We start from the raw sequence: 21,286 nt of genomic DNA, 5'->3' as shown, positions 1-21,286 counted from the left end.
CCGGAACAGTGGAAGTATGGATATCATTGTAAGCCTTGCTCATCGACGTGGCAAGGCCGCAATTAATATCAAGGTACAGAAACCTACTCAAATAATACAAAAAAAAGTTGTACAGTCCTCTCGATGAGATTGCTCTAGTCCAAGCACGAGGTCTACTTCGTAGAATTCGGATAGCAGGTCAAACCGGTAGAAAACTTTCTCGCGCCTTTCAGTATGCACATGCATGCACAACGTCGAGGGGACACCGTACTAAGATCATGAGAAAGTTAAAAAAAAAAAAAGAATCTCGCCTAGCATGTTTTCTTTAAGTGCGTAACTCAAAACTCTAAGCGAATTAATTTGAAAAAATACTATAGCCACACAAATTTTCATCTTTTAAAACGGAATCACTTCTGTATCTGCTGCCTTCTTCAGTTCCTTGGCGAGGTCATGCTGAGAGTTCTTCATAATATTAATGATCTCGTGTCGGTACCCGAGACGGATGCTGTTGTACTTTGCCTCTTCCCCCAGGTTTACGACGTTGATCTCGGGCACTGAGAGCTTTAGCTTGGCGGTAACGTTGATTTCCTTCCAAGGCTCAGCGGCGATGGTCATGGCAATTTTTGAATTCGGGAAGAGGCCGCTAGCGCGAATTCCTCTGGGCGGGTACGTGGAGTGCTTCAGACTGCCGCTGATGTCCACCTTGAGTTCCTTGGCCGTCAGGTTGCAGTGGATCACAATGCGCGTGACGGTGGGCTCTTCGAGAAACTTGCAGTCGTCGTCACGTTGTAGGTGCTCATAGCCCGTGATGGCTATGTCTCCGAAGTAGGCCCATATCTCGGGCCTTCCCATTACCGTCTTGTTGAAGCTGTCTGTGGGCCGGTAGGGCTTGAGTATCTGCCTGGAGAGCTCGCTAAGGACGATGTCTACGTAGTCGTTTATGTCTTCGACTGACGTGCTTAGGACACCTGGTGGATGAAACGGCAAGCGGTCGAGAGTTGCACCCTCACATCGCTCCAAGTTCTGAGTTCACCCTTTTAAAAGAAAGCAGAAACATATATACGAGGCATAGCTTCGCGGGCAGTGCCCCTTTGAGTTTCCAGGAGCTCGCGAATTTCGCGCTTATTGCGAATTGGGCGGTAGACAATGTTGTTCATGTGCCAAAGCTATTAATTTGCAAATGCCATTCGGGTCATACCATACGAATATTATCATATATCATCGACCGTTTTATTTTAATGAGCACAATGCGAACGCAATGCAAATTATTTAATTGTAAGTAGATTTTTACTGACAGCCTGATGGTAAAAGTAAGCTTGAGTTTACAATAAACTGTTTTAAACAAAGATGAAAGCATATAAGATTGATTTGCTCGTCTCGTCGCTCCACACTGTTCAAGCTAGATTCAAAAACAAGAAAAGTAACAATTAAAAAAAATGGAACGTGAACATTCGACCTAGATCAGTCTGGTTGGTTGGAATATAGTTAAATAAACAAAACAAAAAAGAGGGGGGACGTCCAACCAAGCGTTAATTGGAACCCTACATTGAAACCGACCACCGAAAAATACTTTGTTTGGAATCGTGAAACATCCAAGCTACGTCAGAAAACATAAATAAAGCTTTCAGGGCTTTACCATTCACTTACGTCTACAGGCTTTAAGACAACTAAGAAAGAAATGCACCACAATAACAGAATACGAAAACAATAACGCTGCTCTTTAACGGCGATCGCCACAGGGACCCTTGAAGAAGAGCTCAGTCGGCATATAAACTTAGGGTTCCCGATTATGGCTTAGTTGGACGTCCCTTTTTAAAAAAATAAAAAAATAAAGCTGCTACATCATGGCAAGGTGCAACTTCAATCAACACCTCCAGCCCTAGCTATATCTCAAACTGTCAACAAATGTCAGTAAAACGTGATCTGAAAGGTCCCAAGTAGCACGGGCGTACCAACCGGGGGTCAAAGGGTGCGCTTGCCCCCCCAGTTCTTAGAGTGTGTGTGTGGGGGGGGGGGGGGGGGGGGGGGGTAAGGCATGGTGTTTGCGCCCCTTCCCCCGAAACAGCCGCCACTGGGCAGGGCAAACACTAGTCGGCGGCGCCCAAGGGATACCAAGGGCACCGCGCCCCGGCCCGGGGGGGGAGGGGGGGGGGTTTGATTCCCCCCATCCCCAACCCTCAAAAACATGTCGGTACGCCACTGCCAAGTGGCACAAGAGGTGGGGCGCACGTGGGCCCCAAGTGGGCCCCACGTGGGCCCCACGTAGGCCCCATGTGAGCCCCACACTTCGCGCTACTTGGGGTGTGTAGATAAATACTGCTATGCATCTTGCTTTCGGCTAAATTAGCTACTGGATAAATTCGAAAAATAATTCACTCACCGGCAATGATGGCACAGATGAGAACAGGAAAAAGCATCTTCTGGAAAACAAATTTCAGCTTTGAACAGTCTTACTGTCTATATTATTTCGCACCGATAAAGCTTTCACGAGAGACATAAATATGAGAGCAAACACCACGGAATAACGCACTTGTCACTGCAAAATTGCAGCCAATACAAATCAACGTTCCTATGGCAGCAGTTTTTGCAAGCTTTTAGCTAATACAAATAAACTTGTTTTATCTAACCCTACTTCTAACAATCCATTCTTTAAAATAAATGCGTTTATACTAAAAGGCGGGTATAAGATCTAAGAATCATAAGATACACATTATGTTTGCATAATTGACCCAGGTAAAATATTTGCACATATTGAGAAACCTTCTGTCTTGTCACAAGATTTACTTGCGCGAGCTGCTTGCTTAGCTTCACACTTCAACTATAAGTTATAATTTACAAATATTTTTACAAATAACACAAAAGCACTGAGGTCTTTCGATTGTTGATTTTTTGGTGAAATGGGTATTGACATCAGTTTGTATTGTAATGCAGGCGGACAAAAGTGACCAGTGACAAGACAATTTTTAAAACATTATAAAAACTGTTGAAAGTTCATCTATATTAAGAGGCAATCCAAAACAATATTCGGTTAAGTTCTGTCTGTCTTTGTCTGAACAATAAACCACCATGTCGTACTTATGATATTAGGATGAGAATATGAAAAGGAATAATGGCTTGGTAAGGAAGTACGTTCTAGAGTCGACTTATACCCAAAAAATGATAAATATTAACTGACTACTTCAGGTTTACTTTAGGAACAATAAAATTTGTTTAATGAAGGCCAACATATTCTTATGGGGTTTCATTCGGGAAAATTTAGATTCGTACTCTCCTATTGTTAATAACCGAAACGCCGTGATCCTCAGGTCAATTAAATTATAATTACGCTCAGAGCTTTTTCATACTGATGAAAAAATCAGCTCTGTAAAACCTTGAAACAACCTCACTTAATTTATTAAAAATTAGCCTAAGTGCTCGTGCATTAATTTTTGTTTTTTTGTTTTTTAAAGAAGCAGTCCATTCCATCGCCAGTATTTAGTGTCGCAAAACTCCTGACTCTATCGCCTCGGATTCTCTTCTTACGGTAAAAAAGTTATCTTTCTAAAATTTTTGACTTTAAAATCTGCACAAATAAACACTTCCACCCTTTCTTCTTACTTAAAATTTTGTAAGCAAGTGATCAGCCCATAAACCGTACCATGCGCATTAGCTATATTCAAGAGTAGGCATGTACTGTACATAAAAAAATATCTCATCAAATATCACGACTATTAAGCAATCCCTTATCAATATTGATCGAAAGAGGGAGATAATGAAGGCTTGCGAAATGGGAAATACTAATGTTGGAGTCATAGCCAAAGGTTTGACGGTCATCATTTCTTTAGGGAAGGGGTGACAACAGCCGGATAAAAGATCGTATACACGAAATAATTTCAAAACTCGCTCACAAGTCATATTTTAATCTAATATAGATGCATTATTCGATACCCCGGTGTGCCTCGTCAGCAAGTATATTTGGCATGACGCAATTTCTGTATAGCTGCATTCTGAGATCTTTCCACTTTTAGTCCGTTTCGTTGTTTAAACTGTGATGTTTGTGGGGGTCGGGAGTTTGTTAAACGACTTCCATTCACATTTTGCTCTATTACTTTAGAAATTTAATCTATATAAAACATACTGACCTTCACAAAATAACATATCTGCAGTCGTTTAATTTTATGCATCGAGACAAAACGGACCTTCAATATGTGGGACAGATCAATCCCATGTACCTATGGCTAGGTGCCAAACACCTAATTTATCATTTTCATTTTAAACTGCAGGAAGACGACGTGCTAGTGTCCTTTCGTTTCTTTTTTATTTATTTTTTGTTGTTTTGTGTAGTCAGGCACATACGGGATACTTTGTTCTTGGCTAAAACTTTATATGAAAATGGTGGCGCGTTGTCACTATAACCCGTGAAATCGTAAGTGTCAGAGATGCGTAATTGAATCTTACGAGATAGAGGCAACTCGATGAGATTCCGGTCTTTCAATGAGGCTTGAAACTACAAACACTGCACACAGCTTTCTTTTCGCGTTATCCCACACACGCGATCGAGCGCCATAGCCGGTCGCAGAAGCGAGAGAAATCAGGTTACTTATGGCGACCAAAGTAGTCAGACGTCCTCATTAGACTGCACGTCTCGTTTTCCGATGAAACCAGCCAGATATATACCTTCGCTACCAACGAGAGTCTGTAGATCCTTTTCTTTTAAAGACTATCTTACGGCTGACCTCGATACGTCCCATCGAACCCTCCGGCTGAAGTATCCAGTCACGCTACAAGTAAACCCTAAAAATCGTTATATATAAAACCAGCAAGTGAACGTCAACGCAGTTCGGGAGTAAATTTATTAGTTTCTTTAATCTATTAATGAAGCATATAATTTAAAAGCCTAGGACGAAACGGTTTCAAGCTTAGTACTAATTCGCAATAGAACAAGGAGTTATGCATGGAACACCATGTGTGTCTCAGGAATAACGTGTGTCTTTGACTTTACTCCCTCCTCCATTCAACTTACCGTTCCGTTGGCAAATACGTGTAAAAGTTTTGCGACGATATAATCAAATTGTTTGCAATTTATTAATCACGAAGATAATGACGAGCACGAAACAAAGTAAAAATAATGTCTGGTTTCAACTGAATAATAACTTCGGTTATTTATGAAAAAATTGTTTTCAAAATCTTGTATGGAACTCAGATATGTTCTCCTATTGAAATAATACAATGAGAGTCAGACATGCTGGACTATCCACAATACTACTAATGCCATAATACAATGAGAGTCAGACATGCTGGAGTATCCACAATACTACTAATGCCAGAATTATCCCTAACGTAGTGATGCCGAAGAAACCAAACAAATGGTAGGAGATAGAAGTGAAACGCTTCAAGAGACCATGAAAAGGAAGAGCAATGAAGACAGTAGAAGAGCCTAGAGGTAACGCGATCTGTGGTTGAAAGATAAGGCATGGCTATATGCCTAACATTGCAATTAGGTTTGCCACATTCTGAATGCTTTCCGGATCGAAGTAATTTAGAGCAATATTTTTAGTCAAGGAAAAACCAAGAATGTGCCAGAAGCGTTTCTTGCACCCTCATTATTGCCCGGCGCTATTCCTCCGCAATGCGCAAATTGTCCGCTGCCGAGGCGCACGTCGCGATAACGTCACATAAGTCGTCACGGCTGCTGCCTTTCCTGGTTGGTCCGCGGAGCAATTCGATGCTGTGGCTGGTACCTGGTGCCGCTTTTTGCGGAATTCTTGGCTTCCATTTAAATATTTCTTTTTCATTACCTGTTGCGCTTATAAATGTGCTGTGTCTAACATTCGCCATCTATTTTGAGAATTTTTCTGACAGTTTTGCAAAACCCCAACAGCTACCATTGTTAACTAATCTGCAGTAGTACAATTGATAATCAAGTTAGATTATATTACATTTTGTAAAATAATGACGGTTCTCGAGAATGCGACAGAAAAATGGAGGAAAACAAAAATAAAGTGCTCTGTTAGTTGACTAATCTACCCAATTGTAAACGCTCAGCGGTGTTTTTTTTTTTTTTGGAATAACGAACATTTATCTTTTTTTATTTTATGTATATTGAAGCAAAACTCGTTAGCTCGGCTAACGTAATAACTCGTTAACGGCGCATTTCGAACATCGAATTGAACCATGTGGTCGAGGAGTGAATGTATGTTTCGTTAGACAACACTATTCTAAAACTTCCTTTCTTTTGTAAGACGATGTTGTTGTTCTTAGTGTATCGGTCGGAAGAAAACTTTTAGGCTTCATCAAAACATTTTTCTCAACTTGTTGCGTTCAAGATGTGCCCCTTAGATTCAAGCATATTCAATACGCGGTCCAATTCTTTGTGACAGATTCAACTACTCTCGCTTAGTTACTATTAAGAACGATAGACATATGCCAGTTACGACATTTTTTAATTACCCGTCTGTAAAATACCGCGTAATATTTCAACTGCGCTGAAGTGGGTGCCTTCATCACAAACAGTGTCATAACGATTCCATCCAGCTGTTTGTTAACCAAATACAAACCGGCAACCTTCAATTCCAAGTCTCAACTTCCTCTTAAAAGGCGAAATCGTCGGCTGACTCCCACCTCATATACGTCAGACAAAGCAGCCGTAGTCTTCGGGCTCAACATCGACCGAAACCCTGAGCACCGGGACCTCGATTCATAATTTGAATGTGCATCTTCTTAAGACAAAATGTACGCCAGGAAGAAGAGAAAAACACACTTAACCAGAGAGAAAGGAAAGCCACGAAAAAACAGTACTCACGGAGAGGGTATCCTATCTCTTACACCGCCTTGGCAGAGCTCGCAAAGTCGTTCCCGGTCGACGCGCCGTCGGCTGTATATAGCGGGAACACGTTCGCCATACAGAAGCGCATCCTCGGAGCTATTTTTCCTTCCCGAACGGATTGCGGCGATCCGTGACGTCACCGCCGACCAATAGAAACCCCGCACTGTTTTCGAAGCCAACCGCCAAACAAGATGGAGAGGAATCCGAGCTACTGCGAAAAGAATGCCGCGCTTGTGGAGAATTTTCGTTTGGCGACGTTGCGGGATCTTCGACGCCGTCCTACAGGGGGAGACCGAATAAAAAGTGAATTCGCTTCGTTCAAGGACTTTTGTAGGGCGACTTGGCGCGGCGGCGTTGTCCCGGCCTGACTTGTCCTTGCCGCCGAGCCGCCAGCCTGCGCCTGCCCAAGATCTCGACGAGTTCTGTTATCGGCAGAGGATTGAACTCGTCGAAGGTAATCCGGCGCCTAGACAAACACTACGCGGCTGCAGTTCCGTGAAAAATCGTTCTCGGCGCCGCCTGGGATAGCCTGGGTTTTAGTGTTGAGGCGGGGGATTCCGACGAACCACTTAACAGAGCGAAACGCAGGCTCCACTGAACAGCTGTTGCGTAGAAACGGCCTGCCGTGTTAGGAAAAACGAATTAACTCTAACTTTTATTTTCCTTCCCTCTTCATATTAAAATTGTGTAGCATAGTTGTCGATGAATCATTTTTTTTTTTTTTTGAGTTTATAAGAAAGCACTGAAATTTTACTTTGTTTTATGATAAAACCTCGCTCAAAACGCCGATTTATTTTATGCGTATTGTCTGGACCTCTACGTGGTATGGTTCGGGAAGTCTCAGCGGAGACAAAAGTGTTAAGAGATGTACTTCGAAGCCTCACCATCTGCTCCCCCCACCCCCTTTCCGTCCAACCTAAGGAACAGACACTGTATTTGTGTCGTAACACAATTCATGAGGTCGTGCACTGACTCAAACTGCTATATAACCGCGTAAGATTAAGTTCCTGTAAGTAAAAAAAAACACTTGTCGGGATTTATTTGATGACATTATATTGAGGTTTTCGACGACTTTACCAACATAATATATTTCAGTAGAAAGTGGGAATTCATAATTTTCGAAGGCGAACTTATCAGCCACTCCTGCAAGCAAAACCCATACTTGTGCGCTGAGATAACAGGGACGCTTCTATACGAGAAGAATCAGAGAAATACTCTTGACGCTTATTGTGCTCGTTGAAGCGCTGCCGTTCTTAATATAGCATTATATTTTACACTACAATTACGATTTAAACTCTCACCTACCCAGTGCCATGCGGAAACATTTAGTTGGGTCATAAACTGCAATATTGCGTAAATATCTGTCTTTATTCTCGGTAGAAGAAAGCATAAAAATCAGGCATCTTACTTTTTTCACGCGAATGTTTTCTGCACCCCCCAAAACAATTTTAAAAAATTGGGTTGCTTTACTGCGTAAAATATCTGTTATAAGGGTTAATAATGATTCTGCTCCTGAAATTCGAAAATATTCTAGAAACTTAAACAAATATATATTTGTTCTGGTATTGCATACAAAAAAGTATCAGCGAAGAGGCAGGGGTCTTGCGTATACAAAGTATCTGCAGTGTCGCTATGTAGTTAATCAAGAAAGAGAATGATTGCTGTAAAATGCTCAGACGTAAATGGAAAGGAGCTGAAGGAAGGAGGCGATTGCCATTTGCGTCCTCAGCGCATACTTGACGAAGACTTGCGCCTGCAGCGTAGTGCGTTCTTCTCCTCAAACGTGCCTCTCGACTGAGTGATAGAGCGTCGGCTCCTAAAAAACACACAGTTTTAGAGGAATACTTTTCCTTGGAACGCACACCACGTAATACTACCCGAACTGAAACCTATCGAACGCGAGTGCTTTATGCCGCGTGTAACTAAAAGGTATTGACAATTCCAACTAGCCGGGAAAAAAAATATAGAACCGGTAAGCAAGTGTTTTGGGAAGTACATTTGTTTCACAATTCCGCGATATCAAGGCGATGATAAAGTTGACATCTCTATAAGAGCGTATTCAGTAATACAAAATTAATAATGTTATTCCTAGAATAATTTTTAAATATAGCATAACCTTTCGCTGTGACTTTAGATGTCATTAGATTGAAGTAACTATAGTTACCATTAAATTATCAGTGTTGCCTGTTAGGCTATGTATCTTTAGATACATAGCCTAAAAACAAACTGGCAAACAAACATAAATAAGTGATGCAAAACAAAATCAAGTGTACAAAACTGGAACGCTATGCGAATATTATGGTCGGTTCACAACACTGGAATATGCAAGTGATGGCAACACTGATAATTTAATGGTAAGGCTCTCAACGGCTGTTGTCATAGCTGCGTATATAACACCCTCTTAATGCTGTGCCAATAAAAAGAAACGTTTCTACATGGAAATTATGTCGGCGATAGTTTTGTTTAGCTTTTCTGTTAGTCCATTTGTCTGCGAATGGTACGCAGAGGTTCGAAGGTGGCTAGTGCTACACAGACGAAGGATTTGTTGAGTCTTCTGAGCCATGAACGATGGTCCACGGTCTCTAATGAGGACTTCGGGGGCGCCGTGCCTGAGGACAATGGACGCAATGAAAAACTTGGCGACTTCAACAGCAGTCTTGAAGGGAGGGGTTTAGTCTCTGCTTACCGCGTGAGATAGTCCTTGGCAACGATTATCCAACGGTTTCTGAGGGTCGACGGCGGAAAAGGACCAAGCAGATCCATTCCGATCTCCTGGAACGGCGCAGTGGGCGGAGGAATTGGTTGCAGTAAAAATGTCGGCTTTATCGGTGGTTTTTCGCGTTCATGGCACTCGTGGAATAGTCGAGTGTGGAGGTGAGCGGCTTTGGGGAGCTTGGGCTAGTAATACTTTTCACGAATACGGGCCAGTCTCCGACTGTAACCAAGGTGTCCCGACGACGAACCGTCGTTCCAAAGAAGAATGTCACGAATGACAGTTGATAGGGCTGCGAAAACTGAAGAAAATTAAACGTTTAATGGGGCGAACTTGTGACCAAAATAATATAAAAAAGGGCTAGCGTCGCAAACGTCGATGGCGGCGAAACAGCAGGATCGAACGCTGCGGCGAGACTGAGAATGGCTCGACACGCGGAGTCCCTTATGTACACGAGTTGCCTTCTGGAACAATCGGCGTAGAAGGTTCGGCGCGTAGAACATCCGGACCTCGAACAAGCAACAGGATTCTTTAATTTACCAGAGCAATAAAGTGAAAGAAAGAATAAAAGACGCCTGATTGACCTCGTAAGTGATGACGTCAGAACATGGCGTCTGGGTCCAAACAAACCGGTGCTAGGGACGTTGTTATGGGCTAATAATGCATGGAGACTCCCCACGAGGCAACATTTTTGCTTATAAGGAAGTAAATAATTTTTTATAAGCAACCTAAATTTCTGATATCTAATTATAAAGATATTCTTGTCATCTCAGCGCCGTATTGCAACGATGAAAGTCATTTTTGAAGTATTCCACTCCGCTTTGCTTTGGTAGCAGACGACACGATAGATTTGCTCACCTATGTTGCAGCGGGCGTCTTCATTCAATTGCGTCGGTAAACGAGCAACACAAGCAAGTGCACCGCCATGGCCGCAGGGGCCTCCGCAATGTGCGTTTTCTTTCTGTAAAAAACCCAGCTTAGTTGAGGGGTGCGGAAATTCCGTAATATCGTGTCATCCTGATTTCAATAAGATCACAATCATGGGGAGGGGAGCAGATAAAACAGCCAGGGAAATTTTAGAAGCATATGGAATAAAGAAGGAGGGGGAACAGAACTGCGTGAGTCAAACTTCTGTGTATTTACATAAGAAGGAGATTACTTTCATGGACACGTGTTGATGCGAGTGTGTTTTTTTGTGGGTGTTTTCTTCGTTGGGTCCTTTTGAATAAATATTCAGTTGTCAGTTCAGCGCTCGTCCTGTGTACTCCTTTTCCTCCCGTCCTTGTCGTTTGCGCGCTGTTTCCATTATTTCTATCAAACCACGTCATGCAGATTAGTTACGATGGCGACCTGAAGTGCATTACCGGCGTAGTGCAGGCCAGCATGAGAAACAAGTCGTACGCCGTCGAGGTAAGTCGTTTGGTATTGTTATTGAGGTTGTCAGGTTAATAAAACATTGAATATCTATCGCAATTTCGCATTTTTTTTGTATACATTAAATTTAGTGGATGTGCTGTTTCAGTGAAGATTTCCATCGAACCCGCGATGAGAATACAATATGTAATAAACTCACCTTGTGTTCTTTATCCAGTTCTTTCACGTTTTGGGGTTTTGCGAAAATCTAAAGAAACTGCAAGAATCTTTCTCCACGCGATGGTTACAGCCAGGTACAAAGCACCCTCCCATAGCGCGAGTCAGCAAACAACATTTTGGGATCTCTACCGATGCCTGAAGTACTTTTCTCACGGGTGCATTACGATCTTTTAGCAGACGATCATTTCGATCGACGCCCGGACTTTCGATAAACCATATTTTGCATCGCACCCCACTATGAATTCTTATAAGTGTCTGGAACTCATTATATTTTGAACAAATGCAATATCAGAATATCATCTTTATTCACCCGATTCAGACGCCGGCGCCGGCTTGGCCGGCGGGCGTGTGGCAGACGGCATTCTTGTTGCATTCGTCGTCTGCTGCAGGCATCTTTTAGACCGGAAGTTGCGGTCGTAAATATTTAGAAACAAAAGATTACCGGCACAATTTTGTCGAAGCATATATGACATTCAAGCTTTCTATATCTGTGATTTGTAGAAGTTTAAATCCTACTCCCGATTTTTGAACGGTCGGGTTTTCGTAGTGAAACCTAGCCACATGCATTTGCCCATAGCAACGACCCTAGCAACGGTTTGTTTGGACCCATGACGTCACACTTACGGAGTCTAGTCCCAGGAATATAACTTTCCGCCTCCGCACCAGAGTTAAAGGGACACTGACACCCCAAAGGTCGTATTTATTTTTATTGTCTAAAACGATGCAAGTTGCAGTCATAAACACGCAAAAAAAACCGCATCGCGAAAAAAAATTTTCCCGCGCGCGCACGCGCCTTTTTATTTTTGGCGTTTGATTTTCCCGCCTCTCGCCTCCTCGCTTCTTTTGATCGGTGACGTCAAAAATCAGGAAATTTAGAAGCTTTGTAGGCGACATCTCTATAACATTTAATTACGGCAATCCTAAAACATGTTTTTTAACGCAATTGCGAACGCACTACGGCCCTTCTTTTTGAAATACCAAAAATCGGGAGTTCGTTGTGGTGCCGTCTCCTGGATTTGTATCCTCCAACGGAAAACAGGCGACACCGCTCGAAACCGGTCCGCCGCAACGCCGCCGCTATCTCCTTTCCTCCTCGCTTTGGGTCGCCATGGCAACAGCAGGGAGTGGTGAAAGGAAGTCGACTCTCAGGTCTCCGCAATTTTTGACGTCAAGGCACCGGCGCCGACCGCGCGGGAACTTCGAATTCGGCATTTGGAAATTGTTTTTTTACTTCACAAATACTGAATTCCCAAATTTCAAATTTTGAGGGTAATGTCCCGGCATCGTTTTCAATCGTTTCGGATAATAAAAAAAAAATATGATTTTGATGTGTCAGTGCCCCTTTAAGCGCGCTAACCACTCGGCCAGGCACGCGCCCGCTCGCCGACGCGCGTGGCAATTGGCGACGTGCGCGACCGAAAGCGTCGCTGTGGTCGCCCTTCCACGATTGGCCCAAAAGCTGACTATGACGTCGGAAAGGGTATACCATCGACGGAAATAAGAGGAATGAAAGAACTTTAATTTCGACGGTGTTGGCCGTGTTGCTTTGAGAGCGCAATGATTTCAGGCTTCCACCATGCTATTTACAAACACCATCGAACTTGTTGTTCGCAAGGTAATGACGTCACAAAGGGGAACCATAGGAGGGCGCCACCGAAACATCTCGCCGCTAATATCAACTTTGTGCTTTGTCAGGGTTACCGCGTTTCCAGTGTGCTGCAAACCCGCACTGCCGCGTGAGCACGTGGTTTCGTCTTGAGTCTCTTTCGCACGCGCTGCCGTGCGAAGGCAATGCCGAACATGCATTCGCGAAAACTGCTTTTACAGGTTATTAAAGCAATGTGAAACTGCGCTAGCCGCACCAGGTGGCATAGGAACAGTTGACATTGAGTACAAATTAACACAATGTCCTTGAAGATACGCAGTGTTACGTGCATCACATTAGAATGCCTTCACAGATTCTTTGCAAAAAGGCAAAGACTGAAAATCGCATCGCGCGAATGGTGGCACTTAATAGGCTTTCTCTACGTTAATGAACTTTTTTTTCTCCAGAGGAGTGGAGAATAACAAAAATGAAAAGTCGCCGGTGCGTGATGGCAGTTACCCTAGCTGCCCCCTCACTTGACTAGAAAAGGTGCAAACACTTTATATTGACATGCACGTCGACATAAAGGAAGTCATCTTGCGGTACATTAGTGCGTAAAGAAAGAATCATAAAAGAAGGAAAACCAAATCAATATTTAAAGCCTCAATAGGAACAACCAAGTACAAAAAGAAGACAAAACTCACGTATGATGGACAGATAAAGGACATAGTGCCACGCGCGTTTCCCGCGCCGAGCGCGTGCGTGGCCGAATAACTACCGCGCTTGAGTGTCGTGCGAAAGGATTTGGTTCGATTACAGTCAACGAAATGTATATTTATTTATTCTTTCAACTTGGCCTTGTCGCAAGTTCGAAAACATTCTTGTCTGATTAAGTTCCAATGTTTTACGCGTCGAAAAGTATACACCGAATGTTCCAGAAGCCCACGAGGGTATGTGAGGGGCTCCGCATGGCAAGCGGAGTCAGTCTCGCCCCAGCGCTTGACCCTGCTGTCTCGCCGACATCGGCGCCTGCGACACTAACCCTCTTCTATTTGGTTTTGGGCACAAGTTCGCCCTATTAAATGTTTAGTTTCTCTAGTTATGCGCCGCCTCATCAATTGTCATTCGTGACATTTTGGTGGAGGTGCGGGGTAACGCATTTTGTTCCAGCTAAACGTACCCCTTAGAATATCTGTCGGGCCCGAATTTTTTTCAAGTCCCGGAAAGCTGATTCCCGTCGACGAGCCCGAAACCTGAGCCATCCGCCGCATCAAACGACAACCCCCTCAGTTGGGACTCTTACCAGAGAAAAATAAGATCAAGACCACGACGATGTCTCCTTCAGAACCTGGCCGCCATTCCATCGTCTAGCTGCCCGTCGCACTATGGACGGCTGCTCCGTTCCTAGGCGAAGAATACGAACACGTCGAAAACTGAATCGACCAGCACGAACACGTTGCTTGCAACGATGGCTGTACCGACGAGCAGAGCCTGCACAACGTCTATTTTTCGCTTAAGGAGACTGCCAAGCACTGGTACAGAATTCATGAGTTATCTTTGAAATCGTGGGCCGTTTTCATGAGCAAGCTGGAGGCCTCATTTGTCAATTGACACCACGGAGAGAGAGCCGAAAACCTACTTTGAACCTGAACCCAGGGCCCCAACAAGAGCGTCCCCGGCTTCGTGGAGGATTTTCTGCGGCTGAGCGCCCGTGCCGACCCTGAGGCTACAAAATAGAAAAGCTACGAGTCCTAATGCAGGGCGTAAGAAACAACATCTTCGGCGGTCTTGTCCGCAGCCCTCTGACAACAGTCGACGATTTTGTCACCGAGGTGACGAACATCGACCGTGCTCTGCAAGTCCGATCCAATCACTACCAGAGGTTATCCGGCGTCAGCGCGGTTCCGCAGTCCCCTTGCGACCTTGTCTACGGCATCCCGGGTATTCGTGAGCTTATTGACCTCAGACTCAATTGCCGAGGTTGTTCAGACGAGGTTCAGCGAGCGTTCCTGCCGGATGCCCCTGTTGCCGTGGCCGCAGCCGATGAGCCGACGCTGACCTACGCCGCAATGGCCCGACGACCGCCACCAAATGCTCAACATTACCCGGTAGCGCCATGACGAGACTCACCAACGCAGGCGTTCCCCCGATGCAACGATGAAGGATATCAGTACGACCGCCTGGGCCAACCGGCGCCAAGGAAAACCGATGTGTGGAGGACAGCGGATCGACGACCCATTTGCTATCACTGCGGTGAAGCCGATCGCAATTTCTGTCAATGCCCTCAGACTTGTACGTAACCCGTTACAAGGAACGAAATTACTTGTAATCCCTTACATTTATCAGTAATTTAGTAACGAAATAATTACATATCTTCTAGAGTAATTTTACAGTAATTCCCTTACAGTTTTCACGTAACGAATTCCTTGTAATTCGTTACAATTTTTTTCCAAACCAACCCCCCCCCCCCCCCCCTGAAGAAAGGTTTGTTTTTATTTTGGCAAAATCGAGCGTAGTGACACTGTCACGCGAATTGACCAGCACAAAGGGAGGCTTGGCACTCTTGAGTTCCGCAAAGCCTTTTTCTTGCAAAACCTAGCCCCCGAATAGTTCTTCTTTTTAGACCCTAACCACAATGTCGAAAAATCCAAATAAACATTTCTACAAAAAAAAAAGGAGGGGAAAGGGGCAAGTTGTATCTGATTTTTTTTTTTTAGTCCCTTTGTTTTTTCTTTACGATCGAAGACGGGGAGAGGAGGACACCAAGTGATTGTGTGCCTCTTTGAGAAGCTCGAGGTGTTAAGTGCAGACAAGAATTAACAACAGTCCTTCTCAGTTTACAGTGACTACGACCATTTTCATAATGTCACAACACGAGACAACGCTCCGTCTACCCTAAAATCCGCCAAAAAAAAGTGATAATATGTGAAGGTGTTGCCACAAGCGTCCTCGTTCGTTGTCTCACATTTATCATCTTCTCTTAGAAAATTGGATGTTTCTTTTTTCTGTTTTTTTTCCATCTAATTTGACCCTGTTTTAAAAGCTACTTTTTGTAGTCCAACTTCTAGGGTTGGCCCACTTTATTTATGAATTCCAGCCAGGTTATCTGCGTCTGTCACCCCTTTTGTGCGTCAGCTTTTTGCGAGCACTTCGAAAATGGTAATAGTCTTCCTTTCTTGTTCTTCCTGGTTTTATCCCAGCAGGACGCTCTCGGCCAGATTGTTTTACAAATAAAGCATAATAGTGGCTGACGTAGGCTAGATATTCTAAGGTTGAGCTCAGCGCTCAGCCGTTCGCCGCCCGTAGCATCAGCGGACGTCTATCTGGAGAACGCCGGAGTAAACTGCAGTCGGTTCGTGCTCCGTGCGTTTTTGAACGGCATTGAGAAAGGTATACACGGCAAACGTGCGTTTAAATTTCATTGTTTTAACCGATGTTCTAATTAATTGTTGTTATTCGTGTCCTGTCTTTTTTTTGCATTATTTATATTTGTAAAGACTGGAAACTTCTTTTTATTCACCATCGTCTCACCCGAGGCTCGACCTGTTCAAAACCAAAGGAAAAAGGATATCGAGCCAAACCTTATTTATTATTTTATTATCACCTTACTGTTACAACTGTTCTGCTATTGTCTGGCAATATATCTCAATATAGTAAGATGTTATTCTAGTTTGGCTAGATGTATGATGACTTCTACAGCTCCGCGATTTCGACAATGGAGAAATTTAGTAGATTGTTTCGATGACTCCGATAACGATATCCGATACTCCGCCGCCACCTTCGCGCATGCAGCGTATCGTTATCGGGGATATCGGAGGTATCGGAACGATCTACTAAAACTCACGAATATCAGGCAACGGCTGCAACGAGGAAGCTTTGCTCTATCTTCGAGGTAAATATTACTTGCATTGTTTCGCTGAAGATACTCAAAGCAGAGTAGAAAACATTCGTGAGGAACAATAGGGCACTCCCATCCAATGCCTCAGTTCACGACGTGCTCAGCCGTAGCAGTCGACATCTTCAGTAAAAAAATAACGCAAACTGTCTGAAAAGACTTTCGAGAGTCAGCTGTTGCTCAAAATACTCAAGCTCATTAAATGGAACAGGTTGCAACAATAAGAACTTGAATAACCCTGTTCCCTTTGTTTCTTTATTGAAGACAATATTTTGAAAATAACGCCACGAAAGTAACAGATTACTTTTGGGGGTAACGGTCACTTACTTTCATTGGAAGGTAATTGTAATTGTAATAAATTACAATTTAGCCTTGAGTAATTGTAAATGTAATTCCTTACTATTTTTCAGTAATGTGTACAAGTCTGGATGCCCTTACCGACAACTGGGGCTGCGTGAATTACACCCAAACGACCCACGCCCGGGGAACGGCTAACGCCCTCGCGACATCAAGGTGTACCTCTGACACTCGCCCCCCTCAGCGCCGTCTCTCCGCTGTGAATCCCGCTCCACATCGCCACGACTTTCAGCGTCTCCAGCGCCACGACTTTGCCGAAAGAGTCTGTCTCCCCAGCGTCGCCACAAAAACTAAGTGCGGCAACTCCTGCAGGTGACGTTCCTAAAGACGACTAAAGAGCCTCCAAGAACGCCGGAGCGCTCCCACTCTTCCGACACCACGCATCGCAACGACGCAACTGAAACGGTGCCCAACAACCTAAACGTTGTTATCGACGGCCACGACGCATCATCACTCGTGGATGCTGGAGAAGACTATTCAGTCTTGAGTGGTACGGGCTCTTGCCACCTTCGAAAAGTCACAAGGACGTGGGGTGGACCTCAATTACGAACAGGCGGAGCACACCTCTTTACACCAGTCTGGAGATGCACTTCTCGCATCGCGACGAACTTCACCGGCACGGTGAGAGGTGCCCCGTGAAGTTCGTTGTTCTACAAGACTGTGCGAGGGACTTTATCCTCGGAATGAACTTTCTCTGCGAGTGTGGCGCCATCATCGACCTTAGGGCGAACCAGTATTCGCTGCGAAAGCCTGTTCTTCCACCGATGGAGACCAACAGGACGTCAGCCGTGATCAGAGTTGTTGCCCACCATCTGAACCTGCCGCCGCGATCGAGTGTTTTTGTAACCGTCATAATCGACGCAGCCATGCAGGATGAAGTTCTTCTGGAAGGCAGCGCCCAACTGCTCCTTGAAAAAGGAATTGGCGTCGCACAAGGCGTAACTGATCTCCAAAAAGGACGTACAGCTGTTCTCGTGACAAAGTTTTGAGAGGCGCCGCAGCACCTAACGAAGGGTACACCGTGGGCCACGTCGAGGAGCTTCAGGCGCCAGCCGTGGTCACCGCAATGTCTGAGGAAACCTCGTCGTCATAGCAGAAGAGTACGTCGCCGCTGCAGCTCGACATGCATACCGAGCTCCCAGCTCCAAAGCGCCGGCAACTGTTTGATATTCAATCTGCATACAGTGACTATTTTGCCACGTCGTCGAAAGTTCGCCAAACACCAATGGCTAAACATCGGATTGTAACCAACGACGACGCGCTTTCTGTCCACCAGTCGCCGTATTGAGTCTACTTAAAGGAAAGGAAGGTGATTCAAGATAATGTCCAGGAAATGTTCGACGACGACATCATTCAACCCTCAAGAAGTCATGTGGGCGTCCCCAGTCGTATTTGTAACGAAGGACGGAACCCTGTGGTTCTGCGTGGACTATCTTCGACTGAACGCCGTGTCTAAGAAGGACGTCTATCTGCTTTCCCGCATTGACGATACGTTCGACCGACTGCGCCACTCCCAATATTTTTCGTCCATGGACCTGAAGAGTGGCTACAGGCAGATTGGTGTCCACAAACGCTACCGCGAGAAAACTGCCTTCGTTACTCCCGACGGACTGTACGAGTTCAAACTGATGCCGTTCAGACTTTTACAGCACCAGCCACCTTTCGGTGGCCATGACACCTTTCAGCGTGTCGTGGGCACCGTTCTGGCAGGTCTGAAATGGCAGGGCTGCCTCGTCTACCTGGACGATGTCGTGGTAATTTCACAGAATTTCGACGAACACCTTGGACGAATTCAAGCCGTGGTTCAAGCCATTAAGACCGCCGGCCTCTCCCTCAAGCCAACAAAGCGTCAGCTCGCTTATGAAGAATTAAAGTTCCTTGGCCACGTCGTGAACAACAAAGGTGTTATCCATGACCCCGAGAAGACTTGCACCGTAGCTGCATTTATGCCGCCGTCTGACAAGAAGGCTGTGAGAATATTTCTCAGACTCTGTGCGTACTACAGACGGTTTGTTCAGACTTCGCCAAGTTATTCGCACCACTGACACACCTCACAAAGGCTGCCGTAAAGTTTGAGTGGACAGAAGAACACCAGCGGTCCTTCGATGAGCTCAAACAAAAACTGTAGGCGCCCCCGATTTTTGGCCATTTCGACCAGTTCGCTGAAACAGAGACCCACAAGGACGCCAGTAACACCGGTATTAGTCCAAAGGCAGGGCGGGGCAGAACGATTTATCGCATACGCGAGCCGGGTGCTGTCTAAGGTGGAGAGCAACTACTGAACGACTGAAAAGGAGTGTCTCGCTGTCGTCTGGGCAGTAACAAAGTTCGGCCCTTATTTGTATGGAAGTCCTTTTCGCGAAGTCACAGACCACCACTCGCTCTGCTGGCTCGCGAATCTGAAGGACCCCTCCGGGCGTCTCGCCCGGTGGAGCCTACGACTGCAGGAGTTGGTGGCTGTAAAACACCTGAGCGCACTACACAAGAGCGCCGACATTAGAGCACCGACAGTAGAGCGTCACGACGTTAGAGCGCGCGGCAAAAGAGCGCCGCGACGTTAGCGCGCGCGACTCGAGAGCGCTGCGAGATTAGCTCGCGTGTCATTAGAAAAAAAATTGGGTTGTGTGTGTGTTTATACAGCCTAGAACTTGGTCTGCCTCACAGGGGCGACGAGTCTCCCAGCTGTAGATGAGAAATTTAGCCAGTGCGGTACAGCCGCTAGCCTGGGGTCTTTAACGTGCATCACGCAGTAGTGATACACGACCGCACGCCGGTATGATGCTCATCCAGATCGAAACGGGCAGGGGTGGGGCTCGAACGCGTGTCATTAGAGCGCCCGTCATATGAGCGCACAACCAGTCCAGAGCCGTGTATAGAGAGAGTTTGGTCAATGGGAGGCGCGGGCAGAGCCAGGGCGTGCACCACACTCAGAAAAAGGGCTTCGCATGCTCTCTTGACTAACCAGAAGCCGAAAAGAATCTCCTAGCGGTGGTAGCGAGAAACTGTTCTGATCAAAGGTATATGTTCGTATATAGTTTTATTAAGCGCGTAAGTGTGAAGTGTAGTAACTCTTTGTGGTGGAAAATAGGGCCCGCGTGATGTTTCGATCATGATCATGCAGAAAGATGTAAGAAACAAATGCGCCGCTCAACACTGTTTTGTCGGACAGAGTCTGACCACTCGGACGGCAGATTCCCGGCCATCGGCGCTTGGCGTAAGGATTATGTCGACCATTCGGCTAGTCGCACTCTTCCACCTTCATTTTGGATGAGTGTGATTGAAACATCACGTGTGCCATATTTTCAGTCATCGAGAGTTACTCCTATGCACTTATGAGGTTTGTTTCTCGCGACCACCGCCAGGGTATGATTTCCGGCTTCTGGTTGTCCACGTTCGAATTTGTGAAGACGTCCTGGAACACGCCTAGTCCGCTTTTGGCCAATGGCGCCTTCTCATTTGTCCCCTATACTTCCCAACGAATGGCCAAACTCTCTACATATATGGCTCTGAACCAGTCCAGCGCGAGTAAAGCCCCTCTATCCTGTAGGGTGCCTACATGTCTGTCTGTCTCAGGGTGAAGACATCCATTGTTGTCCCGAATGTGCCAGCGCGTGACGCTCTCGCGCACTCGGTGCGTGACTTGGGCGGTGAAATGGCGTCTATGCATTAGCCAAAGCTACGCGCCCTAACTGAGTGACACCAGATTGCGCGCACTTCAAAATGCATACAAAAAACAATTGGGCGGAAAAATGGCTGAGATGTCACCACTCAAGCAAAAGCGCGCGTGTGTATGAAGCCACTCTACTATCCTGGGAAAAGTGGCGCCATTCATTGTTATAAAAATGCTCGAGGCACGTGCCGCGCGCCACTTCTGGGAAATTCATGGCGTCTGTAATCTAGCTCAGTGCTGCGCTGTGCCGTCATGATCTTCCCAAGGGCTGCACGTTGCAAGTGCCTCGTGCAACGACGAACCAAGCGCTACTTTTCGAACATGAAGGGGCTTTAAGCGCGAGTGACCCGAGGCCCGACCCGACCGACCACTTGTTCTAATATCGCGTGCGTTATGTGAAATAGGAGGGGATTTATGCCACGGTATTCAGCAAGGACATTACGAATACGTCGACAAAAATTTTGCGTGTGACAAACCAAGAAGTTTTACAAAAAGCTAACAGCAGAAAAAAAAAAAAAGAATGAATATCAGTAGCATTCCTTTCCACAGTAAAAAACATCGCAGCTGACGTAACTTTATTAGTTTTTATTTTATTTGGTAAAGATCACCACCGGCCTGACTAATTTTTATTTTACATTATTTTGAAACGTTCAAATAGAAAGAAGCAACGTGTAACATGCTTAACCGTA

The 21,286-nt window shown here is 45.3% G+C and overlaps 1 protein-coding gene across 1 annotated transcript; it reads right to left on the bottom strand.

The window, feature by feature from the left end:
• Positions 1-361: 361 nt before the first annotated feature.
• Positions 362-6,895, bottom strand: LOC8030080. Its single transcript, XM_002408878.5, has 3 exons — positions 6,761-6,895; positions 2,360-2,399; positions 362-947 (listed from the first exon to the last, which is right to left on the bottom strand). Exons 2-3 carry the CDS (start codon positions 2,394-2,396, stop codon positions 376-378), a joined length of 609 nt encoding a protein of 202 aa, XP_002408922.3. The 5' UTR covers positions 2,397-2,399; positions 6,761-6,895; the 3' UTR covers positions 362-375.
• Between the last annotated feature and the right edge of the window lie 14,391 nt (positions 6,896-21,286).

Source organism: Ixodes scapularis, unplaced genomic scaffold (assembly GCF_016920785.2).
Source record: "Ixodes scapularis isolate PalLabHiFi unplaced genomic scaffold, ASM1692078v2 PGA_scaffold0__279_contigs__length_252992795, whole genome shotgun sequence".
NCBI lineage: Eukaryota > Metazoa > Arthropoda > Arachnida > Ixodida > Ixodidae > Ixodes > Ixodes scapularis.
The sequence above is the reverse complement of the archived record's forward strand: the minus strand, read 5'-3'. Positions and strand labels throughout refer to the sequence as shown.

What these genes read in the sequence shown, in the direction of transcription:
- LOC8030080 (XM_002408878.5), bottom strand. Translation starts at nt 2,396, where the DNA reads ATGCTTTTTCCTGTTCTCATCTGTGCCATCATTGCCG. An exon ending in CATCTGTGCCATCATTGCCG is followed by an intron (nt 948 to 2,359) that starts GTGAGTGAATTA and finishes TTCATCCACCAG; the next exon opens with GTGTCCTAAGCACGTCAGTC.